At 33.7% G+C, this 27,461-nt stretch overlaps 2 protein-coding genes across 2 annotated transcripts; one reads left to right on the forward strand and one right to left on the reverse strand.

The window, feature by feature from the left end:
- Positions 1–1,097: 1,097 nt before the first annotated feature.
- On the forward strand, positions 1,098–2,187 carry LOC130636823 (uncharacterized protein K02A2.6-like). Its single transcript, XM_057446672.1, has 2 exons — positions 1,098–1,995; positions 2,099–2,187. Exons 1-2 carry the CDS (start codon positions 1,098–1,100, stop codon positions 2,185–2,187), a joined length of 987 nt encoding a protein of 328 aa, XP_057302655.1.
- Positions 2,188–2,265: 78 nt separating this feature from the next.
- LOC130635659 (multiple epidermal growth factor-like domains protein 8) lies at positions 2,266–26,620 on the reverse strand. The gene is made up of 33 exons (XM_057445057.1): positions 26,371–26,620; positions 25,267–25,427; positions 24,665–24,868; positions 24,215–24,395; positions 24,018–24,109; positions 23,461–23,671; positions 20,899–21,088; positions 20,671–20,816; positions 19,962–20,273; positions 19,116–19,681; positions 18,716–18,913; positions 18,362–18,598; positions 18,071–18,168; positions 17,506–17,643; positions 16,761–16,868; positions 15,863–15,943; positions 15,209–15,370; positions 14,975–15,129; positions 14,313–14,526; positions 13,599–14,196; positions 13,175–13,477; positions 12,931–13,026; positions 12,167–12,341; positions 11,727–11,890; positions 11,040–11,178; positions 10,146–10,865; positions 9,675–9,923; positions 8,471–8,696; positions 7,491–7,671; positions 6,842–7,006; positions 6,139–6,272; positions 5,816–5,930; positions 2,266–5,550 (listed from the first exon to the last, which is right to left on the reverse strand). Exons 1-33 carry the CDS (start codon positions 26,546–26,548, stop codon positions 4,573–4,575), a joined length of 7,875 nt encoding a protein of 2,624 aa, XP_057301040.1. The 5' UTR covers positions 26,549–26,620; the 3' UTR covers positions 2,266–4,572.
- Positions 26,621–27,461: the final 841 nt, after the last annotated feature.

The raw sequence follows: 27,461 nt of genomic DNA on the forward strand, positions 1-27,461 counted from the left end.
TTTTCTATTTATAATTTTAGTAACTATGGTTAATCACGGGGGTTACTGATAAATCTTTTGAGCTTTAAATAAAGGGTGTATGATAGATTAGATAAACATCGCGCGTTTGCAATAAAAAATACACGACCAAAAAAAACACAGAACTGATATGATGAATGCCCTTTATGAATATAAACCGTTTTTTTACTGTTCTTTTTTTTCTTTTTATTTATTTTTAAATTTTAATTTATTTTTATTTTTCCCTTTCATTTATTTTTATTTTTATTTTTCATTTATTGTTTAAAAACAGTTGTTAAAATTGTCGTTGTTAATCTGTTATTGAAAATCACATCTTCTGTTTCTATTGGTACTGCTTGCTAACAAGGTGTAATTCCTAGAATTGCGTTTTGTGTGTGTGTCTTTGTTTAGTAAAAATATTTTTGTAGGCAAACTTGAAAAAAGATTACAAAACGAAAAAAAACAAAGAAAAGAAATAAAAGAAAAAAGAAAGGAAAGAAAAACATGCCTTACACCAGTTTGGATGTACAAAAGGGTCAATTTCGCCTCGCTTGATTAGATATTTTCTTCCTTAAATAGGATCTTTATCACATAACAGAGAAAAAGAAAGTAAGTGACAGAAAGTTTCAATGTCCCTCGGAATTCCATCCTAATGACTTTTCCTTCCCTTAGACTGTAACTATGTTACATTACCGCCAGATATAGACATAGTATGGCTTTAGCTGGCTTGCCTGCTACACAAGCCGGTTGGCTGACTAGACCAAATGTTGGATACTGAAGAAGTACGATCGCTGAAACAATACAGAAAAATCAAAGATACACTGACTGTGAACTCAGAGCAGAGCTTCATCCTTAAAGACAATCGCATAGTGTTACCAAGATGTTACCAGAACCTTGCCATTAAACATGCACATCAAGGTCACCGGGGCTTATCAAAAACCAAAGCCCTACTGCGTAGCAAAATATTTTTCTTTGGCATGGACAGCCTAGTAGCTCAGGAAATAGATTGTTGTATACCTTGTCAAGCAGTCTCCAAGAAAACACGGTATGTGCCTTTACAGTTAACATAGATTCCACTAAAAGTTTGGCAAATCATAAACATGGACTACCTAGGACCATTGCCGGACGGAAAGTATGCACTAGCAATGATCGATCAACGTTCGAGATACCCGCTCGTATCAATCACACCAAGAACATCTGCAAAAAATCTCATCTCAATTCTAAATACAGCCTTTACAAAGTTTGGTTATCTAGAAACAATAATTACTGACAATGGACCACCTTTTCGGTCAAATGAAATCAAACGATACATGAAAATAAAAGGGATCAAACATAGAAGGGTGACCCCGTTATGTCCACAAGCTAACAATGAAATTGAACGACTTATGCTACCTCTAATGAAAATTATATGTACGGCACACGTCGAACATAAACCGTATATTGAAGAGGTTGAAGCGTTTCTCATGGCTTACCGAGTAACTCCTCACGTTGCTACAAACATACCTCCGGCAGATTCCAGTATAGACGAGTTTATGGATGAAAAACTTACTCACAACGATCAAAAATCAAAAAAACGCTCGAAAAGGTATCGAGACAATCGCAATCAAGCGAGACACAGGGAGTTACAAGTGGGAGATTGCGTACTCGTTAAACAAAAGAGGAAAAATAAACTTACACCGCCATATAACCCAATTCCATACCGAGTCACCGACACAAGAGGTACGATGATCAACGCCCAGAATCAAAGGACAAAGTGCCAACTTTCCCGAAATATATCGCATGTTAAGAAAATCCCGGAGGAAACCAAGGAACAACCGACTGATATTGACTTTGAAGAGGAGGAAGAAGATGAAGGAAACCATGGCGGAGACCGTACTGACCTTGAAGTCGAACAACCCCAAACAATTCCACCATTACAACAACAAGAACATACGACGACCAAGGAAGTTTTTCGGAAAACGTATCCGCGACGTATCAGGCGACCGCCAAACGAATGGAGTAAGTATTAGACTACACATAGAACAAGAGACATATAAATAGACAGACTAGCAAACTTTGAAGTCTTGCAAAATTGTTCTGTTTTTGGTTCTGTTCTTTTTAGGCAGGAGGGGAAGTGCCTTCTTATTGAATATAGTCACTTTTCCAAACTTGAGTAAGCATCTCTCGACAGTGCGCCATTACAATCTTTAAGCGCTTATTAAAGAGGAGGGGATAATGAAAGAGGAACGCGTAATCGAGTGTTCACAAGAGAAAAGAAGAAAAACAATATCAAGCTTATTATTTCTCTTTTTTTACATTCTTAATTTACAATTTATACATCTGTCCTGCAAAGAAATTTTCGTATATAAAAGTCCCTCAGTGAGAGACACACCTCACGGCTCTATATTTATATTACAAAATTTTTTAAAAAAAAATGTTTTTGCTTCTAACAAATTCTAGAGGACGGATAAAAAATTTTTTGTACATATATAAGCATATATATATATATTTCTTCTGCAAGCAAAAAAGTGAAAACAGCTCTTCTAAAGGCATGATAATTAAGAACCACTTTTTGTTGAATTTCCGCGCCCGAAGGCGTAGGAAATTCTTTAAAACCGTCGTTTTTTCTTTCGGAGCATTTTTTGAGAAAAAATCGACCCTGGGATTTCACGTTGGTCCGTCACAGATGTAAACTTCGTACCCAAGCTCCTTAACTACTGGGAAGTCTAGTATTGACGCTTCAGGCCAAAATTGGTATTTGTTTTCGACAAAATTTGGCACAGTTAACAAAAAAAGTATGCTGAACATAATGGTGGCATAATAATTTTGAGTTTTGTCACCTAAATGTCATTTTAGGCCAAAATTGGTCCAAAAATTAGAACTACTTTATTTTCAACAAAATTTGGAACAGTTAACAAATAAAGTATGCTGAACATGATGGTGACATCAAAATTTTGATTTCTTGTTACCTAAATGTCATTTTAGGCCAAAATTGGTCCAAAAATTAAAACTACTTTATTTTTGACAAATTTTGGCACAATTAACAAAAAAAGTATGGTGAACATGATGGTGACATCAAAATTTCGGTTTTTTGCCACCTTAAATGTCATTTTAGGCCAAAATTGGTCCAAAAATTAAAAATACTTCATTTTCAACAAAAATTTGCAAAGTTAACAAAAAAAGTATGCTGACATAATGGTGACATCAAAATTTTGATTTTTGTCACCTAAATGCCATTTTAGGCCAAAATTGGTCCAAAAATTAAAACTACTTCATTTCCAACAAAAATTAGCAAAGTTAACAAAAAAAGTATGCTAAACATAATGGTGACATCAAAATTTTGATTTTTGTCACCTAAATGCCATTTTAGACCAAAATTGGTCCAAAAATTAAAACCACTTCATTTTCGGCTAAATCTGGCACGGTTAACAAATAAAGTATGCTGAAAATGATGATGGTACAAAAGTTTGATTTTTTGTCACCTAAATGTCATTTCAGGCCAAAATTTATCCAAAAATTAAAACTGCTTTATTTTCGACAAAAATTGACACAGTTAATAAAAAAAGTATGCTGAAAATGATGGTTACATCAAAATTTTGATTTTTTGTCAACTAATACCGTTTAAGACCATAAACGTCTCAATCGCAAGACTTTCAACCTTGAATGATAGGCTGTATTTTTTGTTAGCAATTTCTTTTAAAATGTGAGTTTATTATGACACGTTTCGTTTTGTTTGCGTTTGTTGTAAGATATAATGTCACTGATGGGCTTTATCTTCAGAGGTTCATGCACCAAGCCCCTTCGAATGTTTGGCACAATAACACAACGAATTAGCAGGTTTTCATCAAATATTTTGGTAGCGCGCGGAAATTCTTAGAGCCCCCAGGGCTTCTTGTTACTTTTTTAAAAAAGGTTCATTTTCTAAGTGTTTAAAGCATACCTCTTTGAAACAAGTCGATTTTATACGAAATACGCTTAAAAGTTGTCTAGAAATTTGCATATCGTTTAGGACTTCCAAGTGTCACTAATTATGCGTTACGTCACCAAGTTTCCTGAATAAGGTGTGTGTTTAGCCACTCAGTTCGATTTTAAAACATTTTACATCAATTTTTATATTTAGCAATTACAATCATGATTGGTAGAATTAACTAATTTTTTCGACTACTTGATGATGTCATAATTTCATAAAACTAGAGAAATGATTAAGCCCTATATCTGGAAAACAAATCAAGATATTTCCAAAAAAAAATATTCAGAGACAGCTTTTAGAGTTCTTTCGTATGAAATCAACTTGTTTTTAAATGAGAGGTAAGCTTTGAGACCATCTATAAAGATGGCCTGATTCTTCCAGAAAAAACGATGTTAAGATTTTCTTACAACTTAAACAGCATGTCCCTACCAAACTGATCGTCACTCACCAACATTAGAACCTATAAACACATTCGTTTCGATATAAAGAATAAAATCACATTTCGTAATAAACTGCGTCAATAAAAAAGAAAATAATAAAAAAAATTCAGCAACAACCAGATTAATAAAAGCGACAAAATACAGTAAAAACATATAATAAAATTTAGTAGAAAGAAATCAGAATATTCACGTTAAAGTGTTAAGTATTCGCGTATTGACAGGCCTGCCTTGTATTCCCTGATTGACAGTCCGGACATGTACTAAGTGTTGATTTTGTGCAAAACACAAGCCGCTAGCAAGATGGATATTCCACGGTGATAATTCATTCCCTGGAAATTGGATCATGCTGGTGACTATAGCAGCGTGACCGTCCTCTGTATTTTGTACCGCCAAGGGCGTTATATGCGGAAGTTTATATCTATTCCTTCGCTTCCGCCTCCTTAAAGTTTCTACGTCTTCGTTACGTTCGCATCTTAGTTTATACATTGCCAACGGCCTTCTAGCCATTGTGTCCATCTGAATGCGTTGTTGCTGCATGACGCGTTGTTGGGCGTAATCAGCACGTATTTTCCAACCAAGTATAAAACCGGATAATATTAATAACAGGATGACAGTCAGTACGAGAAAAAATAAAAGCAAGTTAATTCTAGGTAAGTCTTGACGGTAGTAAATTAAAGCTTGTGAATTTGTAGTTTTATTGATCGCCGACAAAGCGATGTAGAAACGTTTGTTACTCAAGTTATGGGCGTTGTGGCGCACCGTTACTATGAGGCGTTTTTTGACGCCACTAACATGTAACACGCCCCCGCCGTACTCAGTGTAAGTGATGACAAGATCCTTTGAAGCTTGAATGCGACGTATGTTATCCAGAGAGCGTCTTCTTCGAAAGGAAGGTACAGGTTCAACCCGTAACACGTGGGTTAAATTCGTCTTGCTTACATCAACTTTGAATATCTTTTTGGAGTCAGTAAGGTAAATGTCCATGTCTCCAACTAGAACATCAATAATCAACCGAATGTCGACATTTTTATAATCGGGAGAGACAACAAAGAAGTCGGTCTTCTCTGGTGACAAGACTGCTTTTTCAAACGGAGAAGCCACTTTCAAGTAGCACTGATAATTTTGAATTGGCTCGCCATCAAACTTTGGAGCACACTTTGTACACTGAAAATATAATCACAGGTGGGTGTCAAGTGGGTGTCGATGCTGTTGGGCAACAAGACACACCCTATACACTCCTCTCTGTCCACACACTAGAAGAACTAAGCACAGTTTCCGAAACTTCTATCTATTCTAGAAATACTATCAGCTATCGCACCTATTATATTCTTAAAATTTTTAGGTTTAGATACCCAGTCATTAAAGTTCAGAGAAAACAAACAATGCTAGACAAAACAGCAACAACCAAGTAAAAATTTGCAGCCAATACCTGATGTTGATAACAATTTTTCTTGCAAGTAAAGTCGGAAATAGTGTTTTGTTTGCAATCGCACCCCGTTCCTGTCGTCTTGTTACACGTGAATGCATGACCATTACACATACATCTATTAGAACGAGAAGAGACAAACACACGTCAGAACAGTTACATCATCAAACACAACAACACCCGATTCAGTCACAATTTTGTCACAGTCACAATCGATGGTCCACTTGTTATCCCGTGAGAAATTCACAAAACTTCGCCCGCGTCGTATTCGTTATTTCGTGTGTACAAACTACAAACAAACAAAACATGGTGAAGGATGAGCTTACTTAATGCAATGTTTGAGAATAGTACGAAAATAACCATCAACACAAGTGTCACATAATTTTCCCTCGCTGTTGTCACGACAATCTAAGCACACCGCATCCGACGAATCTTTAGGTCCGAATTTGAGTCGCTCTTTCTAAATATTGAGATTATTTAGGAAAATTCATTACATTTTGTAAGAAACATAGGGTTGGAATAAAGAGGAGAAGGGGACTAAAAAAAACTGCATGTGTGACGTCGAAGTGTTAATAAAAAGTGACGATTAAATAACATGCGGGACGTTATCAAATTACACTAAGTTGAAGTAAAATTCGAACAATGAATCTCTGTACTTATGCTTCTTATTACTTTGCCATGTACCCTTCTAATAAACAACAAAATGGCGATGCCAAAGACAAAGACGTTATTTTCATTTATAAATTCAAAAAAGGGGTCATTTTAGATGTTTAAAATTTCGCACGTTAATATTTTTAGACATTTCGTTTGTCAGAATTTATTTTTGTACTTAACGAGGTAATATTTTAGCATTAAATATTTCTTGAAATGCTTTCAACTAGGTGATTTTTCAAATTAATGAAAATCAAGTTTGTAATGGTCAGAAAAGAAGGGGTGGGTTGGTGTTAAAGGGAGGGTAATATAAAGGCACTGCATAATCTCTAAAGTTCTTTTACTGGGTGTCATGTAAAGACAGAAAAATAAACATACTAATAGCGTCGTGTTCTCTTTGACTTCTTGTGAAAAAGAAACATTCTCAGCCCTCGTTATGCATACGGCTGCGTTATTTTCACATATTTTCAAGCATGGGGTGCATACTCCACCGTTTGTTGAGTTTCCAACATAGAGGGGTTTGCATTCTTCGCATGATTTGCCCTAAAAAAACAAATTGCATGTTTTACTAACCTGCCTGTAAAAGAGTTGCATAAAATTTTCAAAGTTGATATCGTAGATAAAACTTCTGAGCTCTGAAGAAATAATGTAATCGTGTTTACGTAAATGGACTGGTGGCCTTATGGTAGAACATTCGCTTCTAGTGTAGAAGGTTATAATTTCAAACTCTGGCCGACCAATGCCAAAGACCTTAAAAAGTGTAAATCGCTCCCTTCTGCTAACGGTTAGCACGAGAATAACATTGATATTTTAGGTGGTTGTCTAGTTGAGCGATTGTTGTGATTGCACGCCTTTCGTAGCTCAAATGGGAGATTTAAATGCATTAGGACACCCTTTCGCAGGACCCTCATTGATAACAGTTTCAAAAGCTATCCTGAGTAAAAACACGTAATAATAGAAAGGAATGGCAACCCGCGTGTGAAAACTGCTAAACGATCATATCTATATCAACTACACCATTCAGTACCTGAGTATTATTCAGACACTTTAAACAAATGTTCGGATCATCACAATGACTATGTTGGTTGCATTCACACGACGTACTACAATTCTTTCCTGTCCATCCAAATGAACAGGTGCAATTGTTTGGTGCGATACACTTGCCATTCACACAACCATCGTTACAGACAGGCAGACATTGTTCTTTTCTAAAGAAAAAAAACCATGTATGTAAGTTTAAGGATGCCAAGGACCATAAACATTATTTGTTGCCCAAGTTCAGGGACAATGGTAGGATCCAGTATTACATGGTGGCAATAAAAAATCATTATTTTTTGACATTACTCGACAATTTTGGCTGGTTATGTATAATTTGATTTGCACCTCGGTTTATCTCTAAAAAGAAAAACCTGACACAAGCACATTAAAAAAACGAACAGGGAAAATGAGTATTTGAAAGTAATTAATGATATTCCTGATATTTTACCTGACATTTTAACATCGTATCTAGTTCACTGCAAACTTATCGGTCTCAAATTTTCGAAAATATACCTAGCTACATTAAAATTTCATCATCGATTTAGAAAATGCTAAAACAACTTAAAAGGCAAGTAGCTGGTGACTAAAAAACAACAAATAATTAGATGTCAACAACTCTTGATGAGCCTCTCAAAATTTCGAGGTGACATAAGTTAGGGTAAATAGTGTCGACGAAAATTTGAGCATAGAAAGTTTAGACAGACAAGGAACATGTTTTTTTATTAAAAAAACCCAACAATATAAAACTCAGACTATTTCTGATTTTTCTTCCCAAGAAAGTGCGTTAAAAAATAATTGCATCGCAATTAAATAATTCAAATTTCTTTGAACTTATTCTCTTTTTTCTAAACACTAAACGAAAATATCCAAACTTTAAAGACGCAAGGAGAAATAAATGGTCACTCATGTAAGTTTTTCCACACACGTCCTAAAAATAATAAAAAATGAAGGTTGAAAGACACAACGTACCCATTAATACTAGTTGAGTTATAGCCCGGTTTACACGTGCATGAAAATCTATTAGGTAGATCTGTGCAATCTTCATATTCTCCACAATCATGATGCCCGTTTAAACATTCATTCTCTAATGGACACAGAGCATACGCCCAAGTATATTTGGAAGATGAATTTGAAATAATCACTTGAGGTTCGTTTATACTCGTTAGAGATACACCGCACTTCTCTGAATATGGCTCTAAAAGAGAAAATGGTTTTAAAATAGTTACCAGCTATGTGAGAGAAGTTTTAAAAATTTTTGTTCACTTTAGTTAAACGTAGTTTTTCAAAATAGTTTATGTTTGATAAAAGTTGATTCATTTGCTGAATGTGACAGGTTTCGTCTCTTCACAACTGTGCGTTTTGTACGTCCTCCAGGCAGTATTATTGTAAATTTCACAAGAAAAGTTAGTCAATTTTTTGCTTTGTATCATAATTTACAGGGCGCTAAGAAATAGTAGTTTAGTAGTAAAGATATAGGAAACTTACAGGAGTCCTGAAAAGTATGCACATGATCACTCGATGAATATATATTAAGAATGAACTTAACAATGTTAGGGGTTCATAGAACTTTTTTTCTAAAACCACTACCAAAAAACGAGGTGTCAAATTTTCGGCTTTTCCCTGACTTTCAGATGTGCAGCAGACAGTATTCTTCTTGACTTTGACACATGTTTCTGCTTTGAGAGTATCAAAGTAATCTCGAATCGGTTAAGAGAGAATTGATGATATTATAATTGACAATTTAAGCTGGAGGCTAAGGGTTCATAGTCACAGAAACGCTTCACTGATAGTTATCCCATCCCAATACAATCTTTTTTTTCGACTGATTTGGAGAAAAAAATTTTTTTTCTAGATACTCCCTGATTTTTCAGACTTTATTTGTGAGCTCGTAGTCATAGTTTTTTGTTCGATTAAGATATAGTTTTTTCCCTTTGCTTCCAAACGCTCTGAAATTGTGCTATTTTGTCCCCTTTTTATTTCCAGTCTAATGTAAAAGAAATTTAAGCCAGCTGTATAGCAGAAGATTCCAAAGTGTATTTTTTTTCATAGAATAATATATACATATATAAGAACATACATCCGAGTTTTGCTTGTTCTGCTAAAAAAACTTCTAAATAATTTTTTGACCTTACAGCTAAAATTGTCTACATTTCAATCTTTAACACCAGCATACCTGAGTATTCACCAGACATACAAGTTCCCTTCCCTTGATCGTTTTCTGCACACCAGCCACAATGGTTTTCTTTCACACAAGCTGAACAGCGGTCAAACATTGAACATGCTTTGGGGCACTGTTCTCGCATACTTGGTACGTAGAGTTGCCCGCATCTACCAAAGGTGCACATGACAGCGAGTGATGTATGGGATAAACATTGAGATAATTTTTCGCTCCACAAACACGAAGGAGTGCCAGCAAAGTCACCTGTATTTATTGATTATAATAAGATTTCTCAAAATCCACAAGACATTTTAAACAGGGAACGTGTACGTTTGAAAAGGTTTTAATGACAATGAAGATCTCATGCAGAAAAAAAACAACAACAAAAAAATGACAAAACTGATTGCCTTTGAGTGCTACGTAAAACTCAGTCTGATCAACAAAAGTGATTTTATTTATTGATACAACTTCTGCTTTCCTACATACCTGTCCCTTTGAGGCATTCTGAACAAGACTGGTGAGTACTACATGTTGGTTTGCAAGATGCAGCATCATTCCTCACATTGTTTTGATCTTTTTCTGACTTTAGCTGTTTGATGAGTGATTTGGGAAAGCAATTGTACGTAGAGGAGCCGAGTCTTAAATGATCAACCATAGTTTCGGACAATGTAACGAAATAGGATGTCCATATACAATCACTGTTACAGTTTCTGCATGTAGCTGTGTTACAATAGAAATTAATGCATTCGTTCAATCTTGTTTTCACAGGGTTTGTGCAACTACACAGGGAGTTTAATGGCATGCAAGATTGTGTGCATATACACCACTTGCAGGTTTGACGTCCAGTTGGGTGAGTTGCTAGACAGGACAAACAAGAAGAGAATGTACCACAAGCTCTTTCTTTCTGAACGGAATATGTGCACGAGACACCATTCTCAACAATTGATGTGTTGAGACTGCAATAAGAGGGTGCAGTTGTTTCGTAACAAGACGACTTGTTGGTTATTGGGTCCTGACACCAGTTGCATATTCTTTGAGACAAACATTCAATTCTTGTCACATGACGATTGCATAGATCTCTTGCTACATTGACGGTAACTACTTGAGATGATATGTGATCATTAAATCCGCCATACAAATATATTGTCTTGTTTACTCGAGTAGAGGAACTAAACATTAAGTTAGAGTCTCCATTGCCCGACCAATCTAAATATCAATCAAATATCATTAACAACGGCTACAGAAAAGTTAGTGTTGGTTTCTTTAATAACCTGATATAGTGTGTTAGTACTATTCCAGTAGACATTGCAGAGAAGTCTTACGTTAGTTGGTTGACGTCAACATATTAGTTCCTTAGTAAAACACTCTACCACTGTTTACCTTGCTTATCAATTTTCGTCCAGTGATTGCAACTGATTCTCCATGCATAAAGATCTTTGTTAAAGTCATTGTAGTAGCCACCAAATACATATGCAGTATCATTGATCATTTGCACAGTATGACCGACTAATGCTGGCACCTAAATAAAAGTCTTCTGTTACAACAATTTTTTTGTTTCTTACAGAGTAAGGATAAATTATGGAAAGAAATTATCCACAAACAATATGATTTAATAATTGGCAGTAAAACACATGTTTTCGGAATATGGTAGCGTCATACTAAAAATCGTACGTCAGCACATTTTTTCCTACCAATCAATTTCTTTTTTGATATATATATTCTGCAAAGTTTTATCAAGGCCTAACTTATTAAGAATTATTATTCATATATCGTAAAAAATGTTCCATACTTGAAAAGCCTGATAAAAAATAACGGTAAACTACAGAAATGCAAAAACATAAAACCATTTTTTTGCGCACATATGCCTTTTTTTTAAACAAATTTTTTGATAAGCATTTTTACACTAAGCGAATGCAACTGCTGTCTTTTCAAGGATAAAATATTATTGGTAAATATTTCAAAAACATGGAAGAAATCCGTCCAATGATCCTCAACTCACTGAACAAGGTAAAACTTTCTTCTGAAATATTTATTCAATAATCACAAAAAAATAATATCAATTAATACCCCTTCATTCAGCATCTGATCAAGTATATTCCAGTTTATGTTGAAAGGATCAAACACAAACATTCGGTTAGATGGCTGAATTTTATCATTAGAAAGAGCCATTCCACCATGAATGTATATTTTCTTTGTTGCAATGTCGTAGACTGCTACATGACCATACATACCTTGCAAAAAGAATAAGAAGTAAATTTATGACAAATAACTATACAAAATCTTTTGCTCAGATTGTTGTGGGAGCCAGTAAAATTTAATACCAAATATGGTATCACAATTTTCAGTACATTTTTCTCACATCGATCACAAGACAGGCCAGAAAATGATATTACTGATATATTCGGTTTATATAGTTACATGAACCAGTTAAAACAAATGTACCATACTACTATTTTTTGACCTGAAAAAAGAAATTGGTTAAAAAACTGAGTACAAGATATATATACCTGCTGGTTCCAGTTCATCAAACTTTAATTCGTCATCTATCAAAGTGTCCATGTTAATTTTAGTTATATACTCGTGCAAGCCATCCAAGGGATGGTAACCTCCAATCAGAAACACAGTGTCATCAATCAATGTGCAAGAATGTCCTGCTATCCTGGGAAGATTCTTGACAGTGGTCTAAAAAATGGAGGGAGTTAAGGGAGATGTAAATAAAAAGAAATCAGTCAATTATTCCTGCAAATGGAAGCTTAAGCAATCATAATGTACAAACACCATGACATTGTTGTAAATCTGTTATAAACAAAGGGCTCGCAAGATTGGTTGGTCCTGAGACAGAGAAATCTAGAGCTAAAAACGATGCAATTTATGTGCTGCGGTTGATGTCTTGTGCGCTTGTTATAAAATTAAATTATGCTTTTATAGTCAACCTAATATTCGCTGCTTCGATAAAACATTTAAAAAAGGCTACACTAATCTTTGGGGAATGAATAAAAAAATGAAAAACACCACAAACAGACCAATGAACAGACCAACACAATTTACAAACTTTTCTTCAATTTTAACCTATGTTAAACTAAAGGAAAACAATAATCCATAGAAAAATATTTTTCATTTTTTCTAACAAACTTTTTAAAAGTGTAGTATTCCAGCCACTTCAGAGTGACAATCCTATCTTCATGACAAAGTTTTCCATTGAACCATTTTGCATTGTATTTAAAACCCTGAATGGAAAACACAATAGCAACAAACATTTCTTATTTCTTACATTCAGATAGGACCATGATTTTGTCAGCATATCCAATCTCCAAAGCTCATCTGTGACACCCTCATTAGTCACTCCACCAAATAAATAAATAGCATCCTAAAAAAATATTGACAGGTAGTACAAAGGGGCAAAATAATAAACAAAATAAAAGGATAATTGAGCTTAAATATCACAATTCTAGGCTTCTTTTAGGATGGTATTTTATGAGCATGTTTGACATTTGGGCTGCAAATTCACACTATACCTTGTACAAAAATGAGCATGCCAGATATCTTGATGAAGGTTGGACAGATCCAACAACATCTAATTTTAACCACTTGTTTAGGATTGTGTCAAACTGAAGCACAACGTTATCGCTGCTCCCAACACCACCGAACACATATAGTGCGTTTTTGTAATAAGTCATAGTGGCAGCAAAACGTTCAATTTCCACATTTTTCAGTCCAATTGATACACCATGTACATGTGTCATTACATACTTGTTGTTTGTCAACTCCCCACAATCTTTACCAGTAAAACCAGCTTCACAAGAACATTGAAATGTTTTCTGGAATGAGAAATGTATGCAAATACAGAAAAAACATTTTATAATTTTTTTCATTTATGGAGATTTTTTTTACATAATGATGCATTTGCTCATCGAAACAAAAAATTAACAACTAGCATACCTGGTCGCATACACCTTGGCCAATGCTCTGGCTACAATTCTTTGGACATTTTTCATGCTCACACTTCACTCCAAACCAACCATCTGCACAGGTACATATGTCTCCATTAGCAGTTAATTTGCATATGTATGGTAAAGGACATTGATCTGGGCAACTTAATATAGCATAGGTAGCTAGAAAGCCTGATGATTCAAACTTTTGGCTAATGTCAAGCTTTGAAGATTTCCCCTTATACCATACACTTAGAGTTCCTGTTTCAGAACGAAAATACAAGTCTTTCTTAACTCCACAAACTTTGCCCTTACTTTTGTAAGGAGACTTTAATATTACATCCAATGTGCGAGGATTTGGTGGCACACTGTCGTAGATGCTCAGCATTGAATCATAACAAGAAGCATCAATTTTAGTTATTTTAAAAAGGATGTTCTTTGTGGTTGCATGCTTTTCATATATCAAGCCATGTGTGGTTGTATTAACAGTGGAGATCACCCACAAGCAAGTTGAATAGACAGTACCTCCATAGTTGTAAGGGCTCAAATAACCGGATGTTTCGTTCGTTATGAGGTTAGCTCGTTCACATGGCAAGAAACAAATTCCACTATATATAAGTTATAAACATTTTGCAGTAAATAAAATGTACAGATATTACAGAGATTTAAATTTTTAAAATAAGCTGCAACATAAGCTGACATTTAAAAAAGCTAGAGGAATTACCGCTTTGGATCACCAATAAATCCAGGAAGACAGGTGGAACAATCGTTTCCACGGGTGTTGTTTAGACAAAAGCATGCGCCATCAATTGCATTGCAATAATTCAATGATGGATCACCGTGACCATGACAGTCACACTTTTTACAGCCCTGCAATGTGGTGGCGTTTCCAAATGATCCATTCACACAAAACTCACAATGTTCACCAGTTGTGTAATCTGTTGATAATAAACAAGTAATCCTTTATACTTACTGCCGGTAAACAGTGCGAAAAAGAAATTTTATAACACAATACTGTTTTAAATCCTCTGAAATATTGTTAACAATTTTTGATTGGTAAAAAAAGATGATTAACTCAGGTAGATTTAAACTATATATCTTCTTTACTACAACGTATGAGATGCTGAGAAAAATACTTTTCTAATGTTAACCAGCAGGTGTTAAACATATAATACTGTGAAAAATAAAAGGGTTGATACTAAACTTTATAAACACGTATTTTGAAAGCTTTTCTTTAAAAATAAGAACACGTTAAAAACACAATTATGTTATACTAATAAAACACTCTATTTATATTTATTTTTTATTGTTGAGGAGTTAAAGTGTAAATCCAATTCTGTTCATTTGTCATTATATTTCGTAACAACATTGAAAATACTTGTATACCTTGACACTTGTCACACACACCAGTTTGATTGACGCAACTACTATGTCCATTACAGCCACAATCTATCGAACAATTATCGCCCTTCCAACCTAAGTCACATTTGCACTGATATGTTGTCATATTGCATGTGCCATGATCACACTTTGGCCAACACCTAAGAAATATAAGAAAAAGTAATAAAAAGATCGATACAAAAATAAACACAGAGCAGAAATATATTTTGTAAAACTTACGTCTTTTCACACAGTTTTTTACCATCACCTTCAAACCCATCATCACACGGGCATTGATAACTTCCATAAACGTTCAAACAAGTAGAATTTTGAGCACATTTAGCCAACCCCAATGCACACTCATTAACATCTGGACATCTATTATAAGCCCATGATGAATTACTAGAAAAGTAAATTAATTAAACAAAAAATAAATAAATGAAAAAAAGAAATAATGAATATCGAACTAACAAGACCACTCTCCAACTGAATGATCAACATGATCAACTGGACACAATTTAATCAGATTCAAGAAACTGAGGAACTGATTGACCCTGTGGCAGTGTGGCATGGTTTCACTGTAATTAATTGACAACTGTAAATTTCTTACATTGGGAAATTAAAAAAAACGGTAGCCAATAAAGAGCTAAAAACAACACAATAACTAGCAAATAAGTACAATGAAAACACAACCTTAAAACTTGAAATTTAAAAAATATCAATTTTTGGAATTTAATTTTGTAGTTTAGAACCTGTAAAATGTTATATTGTATATTTATATTATAATGGCATACAAAATAATCAAAATTTATTCTCCTCAAAATCATAAACTGTAGCAATGGTAAAAGTAGATGCTAAAAGATTTGCCAATCTTCCACATCCCAAACATCGTACCTGGCATTAAATGGCACACTGGCGTAGTAAAATACCAAGGAGCAGTTGACTTCTGGCCCTGAAAAATCTCCACTAAAACAGCTAAAAATAAGATTATTAAAACCTAATTTAAATCTTGTACAAAAAATACAATCTTGTCGAAAAAATACAACCTTGGACACAATATTTCTGGAAAATTCCCTGTTTAGGCTATTTCCCTATATATAGCCAAATATCATTGCTTCTCCAGTATCCTGCTGGCAGTATGCGGCAAACGTTTTATTTGGCAGGGGTGGTGGACTTTCCACAATTTTTGTATTATGGAACAACACACCTCGTGGCCCATAAAGGCTTGAAAAATTAGGCAAAAATTAGGCAAGACCATTGACAAGTTCAGTGTGCATGTAACTTAAATTCGGGGACTGTGTTGTTTGTGCTTACTACCTTTAGAATTCCACCTTTTTTCCATTAGATCATGTCTGTGGTTACCTTAAGATTCTGTTGTGTACACTGATTTGTTTATAAACTGACATATTACTTTGTTCTCATTACTTTTTTGGTTTGATTATGTTAAACTATTGTTTCAAGACAATTTGACAAAGTTACTAAAACTTCTCTTGATCTTTTAATTAATTTAGTTTACATTTTTGAAATCCAATAAAATAAATTTGTAAATTACTTCTTAAAAAAATCATACAGCACGAAAAAATGCCGCTAGTTGTATCTCACAGAATTCCACCTTAAATGGCTTATTGTGTCAGGGGAGTTGAACTCTGACTTTCCTGTTATCGGTAGTGAGGCCTATTAAAATGCTTCAAAGTACAAGCTTGTTTAAGAGATGTATTGCCTATCTTGCCTTAAAGAAATAAAGATAGGAATATTGAATAACAAAAGAAAACAGATAGAATAAAATGTATACCTTCCATTTCTAGGATCACTTCGATCATAGCACCAACCACATTTATAATGATCTAAGCAGGTTGAGCATGATCGGAACTGTGTGCATTCTTTCGGCATCTGTTTCTTTCTATAAGTAAAGATAATAATCATACCCGTCAAATATTTCAATTAATGTACAGTAGTGGGGGTATTCTTCGTTGGAAATGAATTTTAGAAGCAGGAAATAAAATTCTTTTATATTTAATTTAAAATTACCAGATAATAGGTTCATTATTTTTATGTTGGATAGGAACATTTATAAACAACATGAAAAGTGGTTTAATTCAAAACATAGCATTGCTCTATTATGGATTGCTCATCCTCCATGCTCATAGGAAATAATTTGGTGCTGCATATGCTTAGGAAATGTTTTTTTTAAATAATTGTGTGCGCATTTTCATGATTCTCTTTTTTTAAAAAACTATCTATCTCCCTTTTCTAGTACATTTCATTATAGCATTGTGTTGCTTTCAGCTTTAAAAATGAAAAATAAATATCCATTTATTTCTTTTTAGCTAAAATAATACTATTTATCAATTTATTTAAAGAAAATCCTTAATGAGCTAGCATGTATTATCATGTGTTGAAGGATGAAGAAACTATTAACCAATTGTGCTAACTACAGTGTTTTAAATAATAATTTGGACATTCTGTTGATCATTTATACATCCTTGGAATTTATAAACTTCTTTAAACTTTAACAAAACAAAAATGAATTATCATACTCGGTGTGAAAACCATGACATTGACCAAAATGATTTTTTGGTCCAAACTGTGAATACGGAATGCAAACTTGTTTCTCTGTACACCACATGCACCCTTGAGACTCCATTCCACCAACACACTCCATTTCACTCTTGCGTCTATAAAATAAAGAAAACTAGTAATAAGTCTGACATTCTTGTATTAAGAGACTGGTTAGCTTAACAAACTTAAATGTCCCAGTAAACATGTTTTTTTTATCTAAGAATAATAAAAATATTAAAAAAAAAAAAATAGTCAATACTAAAAAAAAACCAAAATTATGAAATTGAATTACTTTTCAGAAATGTATAAGAAGAAATAGGAATACTTCTTTTTCTTCCGTAAGGAAAAATCTGTGTTCCCCATTGTCAAACTCAGTAGAGGCTATTGCAAAAGGGCTTGCGTTCTTGTATCAGAATAACTATTGGAATTCCCATTGTATGTCTTAAACGCACAAAAAAGGTTCATCAGAATTGGAAAAAAATTTAAATCACTTGGTTATATATAGATTTCTTAATAAATACTAGGTTGAAACAAAAAACTTACTTCTCACAAGATATAGGACAATCTGCAATTTTCTCAACAGGCTTCCCAGTAAGATTTTTTCTGCCACATTTAGTTGAGTACCATGAACAGAATTGATCCTATACAAAACGCAAATAAAAACAACAATAACATTTTTTTTTTTAATTAGAAGATGTTACATAAGGAGAACTAGACATTTGAATTTTAGTAATAATTTGCTAAACACCCTGCATGTAACAAATTGCAACATGCATACACTAATTAGATGATACAACTTTTATATAATTCACACAAAAAGTCTACAAATATTACCTGCAAACAAAAATTACATGTCATGTGATGGCTACATATAGCGCATTCAGAATATGTTCTTATCAAATAAACTTGGGACAATGTCTTTGTTTTGCACATGTTCCAGTCAGTTCGTAACATACATTTATTGGTTACTGGACACCATCCACAGGATGAATCAATCATACAACTAGCACAGGAACCTCGCTTGCTGCAGTTACCATCGTAAAAGGGTTGCAGATAGCTCTTTGTGATAAACTATGAAAATTTATTTGTGAGCAGAAAAAATGTAAAATCATAAAAGTAAACTGAATGCAACTTAACAAAAAAAGAAAAAAACTAAGAAACAAGCAAAAATAAAACATGCAAGCTTACATATTCACTCAAGCTGGTAATATCAGAATGATTCCACCGTAACTCAAATTGAGGCGGCGAGGATGCATCCCCTTCTAACTTTAAGTAATACCAGAGTAATTTCTTTCTTTCATCTCCACTAACAACAGGGAAAATTTGTCCATTATCCACTTTAATTGATTTCCAGTCAATACTATAGGGAAGAACTGCCACACGCCTCTGAAAAAATGTTTTGTAAAATTATATCAAATGAATTCTATTCTCTTCATGTTTTATAGCTGGTTTGTATCAAATATTTAGTAAGAAACAAAATGAGGGAATAAAGCTAAAGAAACTAGTGTGTTGTGATGACAAGCAATACAGATGAGCCAACATTCAAAGCCTATTGACATCTTGCATTAACAATTCAAATAAAAATTACCTGCAACCTGTTCCAGTTTTCAATTGATATATTTAAATTTATGTGAATATTTTTCCCATTTAAAGTCATTATAAAGTTTGTATCATATGTTCTGCTGAATCTGAAGTAAGGATACACAAAACCATGAAACATAATCTTCTGTTTTACTACAATTCTATTACTAAAAGATGTACTAAATACAATCCCAACGTCATCAGGGTAATCCATATTTTCTGATTTCTGATAAATAACGTATGTTAAACCTGGTGGTTTATCCTCAACCTGGCATTGTGTCACATTATCAAGAAAGTTCATAGACTTGCCTCCCCACCAGCCCTCAATATTTTGTGAGCAACTTGACAGAGCGGTATATTTATTAAAACATTTCATGTTAAGGGGACACCACTTGCAACTTGGCTGTGCTGCACAAGCTATACATGTTGACATATGTTGACAAATACCAATGCATTCAGAGGATGTTGTTTGCGAAGAGATTGGACAGGAGTATGAAGTAGTTGGAGTATTTGGGTAGCAATACCCAATGTCTTCATCGCAGTAAATACAAGCAGGATCTTCCAAACATTTTTCTGTTAAGAAAAGTTAGGCAGTTAGGGAAAAGTTAGGCATGTCAAATTACAGAGTGGCATTATCTAAAAAGTTTGAGATAACAACCATGGAACAAAAATTAATTTGAGTTTACATAGTGGAGTTTGAGATAGCTGGAATTTTAGATGAAGAGAGCGGATATGTGAGATAATGAGAGTCAACGGTGCATTTATACGCACTATTTTATGTCACAACACAAAGCAACTGCTTTAAAAAAAAATAAGGATCGATAACTTTATTAAATACAGAGAAAATACTTACCTAAATTTTCATATAAACTGCAATGCTGACCGTAAACTATCATGCTCGTTGTTTCGTTTATGTAAACAATGGTTTTCGGAACTTTGTACGAAATTAGATCAGCCAGAACATTTATTCTGTCATAACCACCCAAAAACAATAACGTTTGATTGTCTTTTTTTACTGCTGAATGAGAATAGCGAGGAGCTGCGATACTGTTTGGCAAATGGCCAGAAGTTAAGACTTTTTCAGAAACCCAAGTTTGGCATTTTAAATTGTAAAAATATAGCTTTTTGGAGGTACCACATTTTTTTTCTGCTTTAATCCAACCACCTAAAACAAATTTAAAAAAATAACTCCTGAAAAAATACATGTTAGGGTTTCAACAACAACTAAGTCGGTTGTCAGTCAGTCAGTCAGTCAGGATTTTATTTTATTTCAAGGCATACAAATGGCAATCACATTAGTCAATAATTTTATTAGCAGCAACTAGTGTCCTGTATTTTAGCAAATAGGACAATATACTGACTACTTTTGAAAATTTTATACCGGTATTATCAAATACCTTTATATGTACAAAAGTTTAAAAAAGTCACATAGCATTTATTTTAAGCCTTAAAAGTATACTAATAATAATGTCCAACAAAGCTTGAAAATATGAAGCAAATTCCTAATGCTTTTCACATGGTAAGTAATAAATGCAAAAAAGGAAATACAAAAGATTACTCACCATGTATGATCATATAATCACCAGTAATAACAGCTGTATGAAGTGCAATTGGTGGTGGTAGATTGGATCCAATAGTGTGCAATCTTGTCCATGCATTTGCTGCAATATCATACATCAACATCTGGTTTGTAGGGTATGTTATTTCTCTACAATGCCCAATAAATTAAATAATTTTCAATTTCTTAGAAGACATTATTAGAAGCAAAATAATAGTGTCCTATTACATACCGTATTGACGTTAAATGAAATCCTCCAAAAACAATAATAACATGCAACTGTTCATAGTAACAGGCAGTATGACTATGCAATCGAAGATCAAATTCTTTTGCGTAGGTTGGTAGTGGCAAATGTAACCACTGATTGGAAGATAAATTAAATGCTAGCATTTGAGATGATACGAGATCCCCATCCATTCTTCCTACAAAAGAAAAAATTTGCTCTGTTATATTGACCCTTAAAGTATTTTCGTGCAAATGTGTTGGTAAAGTACAACTATCATCATTCTCGGCTTAACGTCCGTTTTCCATGCTAGCATGGGTTGGACAGGGTATATTAATGACCCTTTTCCAATCTGATCTAGACTGTCTTAAATCTAAACTCAACTTCCTTTGTATCAAGTTTGTCCTTATAACCTCCTACCAAGTCTTTCTTTGTCTGCCTTTTGGGCTTTGCCCCAGGTACTATCAAGTCTCTACACTTTCTTACCCAATTATCCCCCTCCAATCTTTCCAAGTGCCCCAGCTAATTCAATTTTCTTATCTGGATAACATCTTTAATTCACTGCCCAACATATCACCTAAGTAACAGAAGTTCTCAACTATCTCTAACAAGCCACTGTTGTACATCATTAAAGCTGGAAATACTTCATTCTTTATAATCTCACCTTTGTAACGCTTGCATACAAACTGAATGTCAGCTCTTAACCTTGCACCAATACTACTGCACTTCTTATGTACCCAATGCTTGCAAGTCTGACAAAAAATTGAGTTACTACCAACCCCTTTCGTGCAAACTCCACAAGGCCACTTTCCAACTACAAGGTCACACTTGGCTGCAATGCTACTAATCATGAATTTAGACTTTGCTGTGTTCACCCTTAGCCCTTTCTCTTCTAGTCCTTTCTTCCACTTCTCAAACTTTTCAACTAATTCTTCCATCGACTCTGCTATGAGAACGAAATCATCTGCATACAATAACTCCCATGGACAACATGTTCTGAACTCCATCGACAGCGCTTCTAAGACTAGAACAAACCACAAAGAACTAAGTACAGAACCCTGATGTACACCAACATTTACACTAAATTCATCACTAAGTGAATCGTTAATCCTGACACGACTTCTAGCATTGCTGTACATAGACTGTAGCATCGTAACTAGCCACTCATCCACACCTAATTTTCTCATAGGCCACCAAATAACTTTACATGGCACTCTATCAAAAGCTTTTTCTAAATCTAAAAAGGCAAAATAGAGATTTTTTCTCTTTCATAAATACTTTTCCTGAAGCTGTCTGAGTAAAAATATTGCATCTGTAGTGCCACGCCTTGGAACAAAAGCAAATTGCATCTTAACTATATCAATTCTTTTCTCTAAGTAACTTATCAGTCACTCTTGATCAACCAACTTCAAGCCTCTATAGTTACCTCTTTCTAATGCATCACCCTTGCTCTTGAAACAATTCACTATTACACTCGACTGCCACTCACTCAGAATAGCACCATCCTTTATAATCCGATTAGCAAAACTTGTAATAAGGTCAACTCCAATATATCCAGATGCTTTTACCATCTCTGACAATACCTGATACTCCTGCAGCCTTGCCAATCTTCAATTTCCTAATAGCCACTATCCATTCTGTCTTGATCTGCATGGCTGGCCCTTCTACAACATCATCATCAGACAAATTATCCTCATCAAACTCAGTGTTAAGCAACTTCTGATAATAATTCTTCCAAGCTACCCTTTTCTCCTCCTCTGTGCTAGCCAAAACACCTTCATCATTACGTATACACTTCCCACCTACAACATCTTGATTGGTCTTCTTCATTTGCTTTGCCTTCTTGAATACCTCATTGCGCTGGTCTTCCCTTCTTAACACATCTGCAAATCCTTTTGCCTTATACATTGCTGTACGAGCACAACGCTTTGCTTCTAAGTAAATATTTTTACTACCACCTGACTTCCACTCTTTCCAAAGTTTCCTCTTTTCCTTTATACACTGGTCGACCTCATTACTCCACCACCAGGTCTATGTCTAGCTGGTCCTTTTGTACACCCACAGGTATCATCAGAAGTTTCTAGAAGACAATTCTTCAAAGTAGTCCAAGTATTTTCAACATTGTCACTATCACACTGACCATTGCGGGCTAACTGCTGAACTTTTGCACTAAATTGTCTTGCTACAATCTCTTCCTTCAGCTTCCAGACTTTACGACGGGGCCTGCACTTTCCCTTGGCTTCTTTAACACTCTTCAAGATAATATCACAAACCAGCAATCTTTGCTGGGAAACACACTCTTCCCCCGATATAACTTTCACGTCCTTCACCACTTTCTTGTCTGACTTTCTAACCAGGAAGTAATCTATCTGTGTCTCACAGCCACCTGACTCATATGTTATCAGCCTACTCTGTCTTTACTATATGATGTGTTACAAACCACCATGTCCGTTGCCATTCCAAACTCAAGCAATCTCTCCCCTTCCTTATTTCTGCTGGTAAAATAAATTAATATATGACATTCTGATTAACAAGGGTAACAATGTTTATGATGGCAAACAAAGTTCTTACCGCCAAAGATGTAAACTATTGAACCAACAAGGGTTGCCGTATGTCCTTCAAGACCAGGTATGTTAGGGTCTTTACTTAACAAAGTCCACTTGGAAAGAGACAAATTGTTAAAACACCAAAGTTCATTAGACAGAGACTCATTAGCAAGAACGCCACCATATATGATCAGTGAGTTTTCATAAACAACGCTTGAGTGACCTGATCTTGCACTCTAAGAGATAGAAGTCCAGTACTAAAGTAGTCAGATTATAAAGCTTGTAATAATTCAGAGTACAACAATGTTTAATACACATATTAGTTAACAAAATTTTTCAGAAATTCGAGCTCATTATTTTATTATTTCTTACCTAAATCATCTCAATTCAGTTTCTGCATTGCTTAATAAAATATTTGGTTTTAATAACACAATTTCTATTCATAAAAAAATTCCCTAAGCCTGGCAGCTGCAATTTAAAGAGCCTCCATGTTTGCTCCATGCATGCATAATAGCAAACATAACAATCAAGGAAAGAGCTTAGGGTTATAAAACTACACAAAAAACATATCGTCAGACTTACTGGTTTGTCCTCATTAACTTGGATGACAGTCCAAGTGTTTGTGGAAAAGTTAAACATGACAAGATCATCAAGTAATCCATTTAGTGAATAACCTGCAGTAACCACAAAAAATTTAATTATAAAAATCCACCATAAAACATAAAGAACATATTGAATAACAAAATAACAGAAGGTTTAAAAAGGTAAACAATTTTTACCTCCATGTGCTAACAGTACATTCCAAGATGGTATATATCCAGCAACATGGCTTGCTCGTGAAATAAAAAATTCAGACCCGCTGGATACATAATCCCACACATTTAGGCCAGTGTTAGGTTTTGAGGATATTGAGCATGCTTCTCCATAAAAGCCAGGACTGCATGTGTACTTCTTCTTCGTCTGCAAAAGAAAAATTATGATTTAAAACTGCCTTCCTAATTCAACTTTATTTCGTGTTGATAAAAAGTTGGCTACAGAAAAATGCTATTAGCCTGCTTGCCTTGTTATTGTGTCTGCAGATATGTGCTGGCATAAAGAAACTTAAATTACATATTAGGCAATAAATAGGAAATTTGACAGAGAATATGAAGTTATAATGTATTTGGACCTGTTTCCCTTCAACCTATATAGTTAGATCACTTGCAGTGATTAAAAATACAATTACTCACGACATTGCAGTTTCCACTAGTCAGATCTCGGTTAGGACATCCATTATATTGACAAAATGACCCATAATTGGTGCCGAAACAAATGCAGACACCATCTTTACAGGAACCGGAATTAGAGCAGTCTCTTGGGCATTTAGTAATTTTGTAGCTAAGAGAAAAGCCATGATCGTCCACGTGACCATCAGAATACAAAATGAAATACATCTAAAAATGTTAAAGATTCTTATTTTATGTCAACATAAAAATGTCCTCAAATTTATCAATATTACTGTTTCACCACTTTGACAGTATTAAAGACATGTAATACAATAACGATTTTCTTTCTAAAGTACTACGGGGACACTTATGTTGAGTTTACCATTACATTTCTGAGGTGTGACCTTCGCATGCTTTTAAAACACTAACCTTTCTGCTCCTACTATGTTATCATCCTACAATAATTCAGGTTTGAGATTATAAAACTTTCTTCAATTTAAGTAGCCGTAAATAAGTACAGTTGTCAAACACTTACAAAAAAATTTGAAAAATGTATTAGTGTTGTTCTGAGTAACTAAAAAAAGTGGGATTGTTAAAACAATCTAGCAGAATATGAAATAACATACCATTGGTCCAGTTGAGGAAATTATTATATTAGAATGCTGTCCATTTATCCTTGCAAGGAGTTTGTCAGAACGAGATGAGCCATCATGAATGTAAAGATAGTCGTATCCACATTCCATGTGAAACTTAGATATGTTAACCGTAACAGTCTCATCATCTTCACCTGAATTTAAAAACAATTAAAAAACAATGACATCCAAAGATTCTATAAATGTGTGTTTAATGGAGTGTTTTTTAGTATTTCACGACAAGTGAACTTCATTTATTAAAAAGGTGAATCTGATTTAAAAAAGATAAAATAAGAATTGCAGCGGTAATTTATGACTTTTTACCATTATTGTGAAATAAAAATAATGAATGCCAAGAAATGTCATATAACAAAAAATTTCACAATTTAAAATTTGTGAAATTTACAGAAAACTGTATTTTCAACATTTTTACAAATCTTTAATCTACACAAAATCAAAAAAAACACCCCCTTACAAAAATAAGCCTTTTGCAGAAATTTATTATTGTTAAGGCATTTTTGTTTTTTAAGAAAGTCAACCTTGCCAAATCTATTTTGGGTTCTTATTTATAATTATATACACCAAAGTGACGATTACTGTTTCAACCATGATTGTATTTTTGTGTAGACATATTCTCCCAAATATATGTATTTAATGATGCAAAGTAATATAAATTTTAGCCTACCAAATAATAGATCTTTATATTACAAAAAAGAACAGCAATCAATTGTAGTCTTTGGCAACATTAAAAAAAATAGAAGAATGACAGAGGTGGTATTATGATGAGCCTAGAGGGACATTTTCTTTCTGCAAAAACACATTCGATATCCTTTTAAATAACTAATTTTACTTAGTGCTTCACTCAAACAAATTATTTGTAATGGAATTTAGTCGATTAATTATCATTTGTAATACACAAACTTTTTTAATTTTCCAACATTTTTTTTTATCACTGCAAAGCATATAAACTACGAAATCAGCAGCAAATGTGGTGGCATTGCCCTGTATGCTGCAACAAATTTCCAATGTTTGTAACAAAAAAGAAACACAACAACCTGCTACACACACATATTTATACAGAAAACATAAACAGTGTACCCTTTATCAGCCATTCACATCTCGCAATATGTTTGTATTTCGTTTCTCCATCTGTTATAACACCTGTTTTGTTTACAAATATTTTTCGGTGGTCAACGCAAGTATTACAGCACACATTGAAGCTGAACAATAAAACCATTCCAAATATTGCAAAGCAACGGAAATCCATTTTGGTCATTCATACTATGCAATACTGATACTGGTAGACATTTCAAATTATATTAGATTGTTAGCTAAATATATACAGTAAATAAATATTAAACTTTTTTTAAGAAACATAAAAAGTTAGAAAAAAAGATTATAGCTAAATGAAAGTTTGTACGGTTAGATTTTTATGACCACAAAGTCATAAAATGTATTTGTGTTATTTGCTCGTAACACCTACTTTAATGTATGGCATTTAGACTGGATAAACACATTAACCAATCTGACTACAAAATTACTGAATTATGTAAGTGTCGACACCTTCATTGAAAAGATCAATTTTGAATAAACTGTTAACTGAAAGTCTCATGGTATCAATGTGTAATAACAGGCTTTTGCTACATATTGAAACATATATGCATTCATACTAATAAACACATTATTACATAGTTTAAAATACTATGTATCATTTCATATTTTTTTTCTTTATTTATTTATTTTAAGCAAAAAAAAAAAAAAGATTCAATATTTAATTTAAGAAAAAAGCACAATTCTTTTTCAGCTAGTAACTTAGAAAAAGAAAGGAAATATTAAATATACATTAAATTTTTAAAGTCTTAAATTGCGTTTATTAATTTAAGAGTTGATACTGGATACATATTCATATGCATTTATTATTTATAAGCCTATGATAAAAAGACATGGAAATGAGAGATATGAAGTTCACTACAGGTGTGAATAAACACACTGTAACTTAACTATTATAAAATTAATTTTCACCATGTTTTCACTGTTAATTTATACTGCTGTTTAACTTGCTTTATTATATACAGGTTTAACTTTCATTGAATTAAATATTTCCTTGCCAATCACTATTAATTGCAAAAGCTAAAATGATTAAATTTCTTTGGTAAATAACTCTATAATAAATGAGTTAAATATAAAGA

This window comes from Hydractinia symbiolongicarpus, chromosome 3, assembly GCF_029227915.1.
Source record: "Hydractinia symbiolongicarpus strain clone_291-10 chromosome 3, HSymV2.1, whole genome shotgun sequence".
NCBI lineage: Eukaryota > Metazoa > Cnidaria > Hydrozoa > Anthoathecata > Hydractiniidae > Hydractinia > Hydractinia symbiolongicarpus.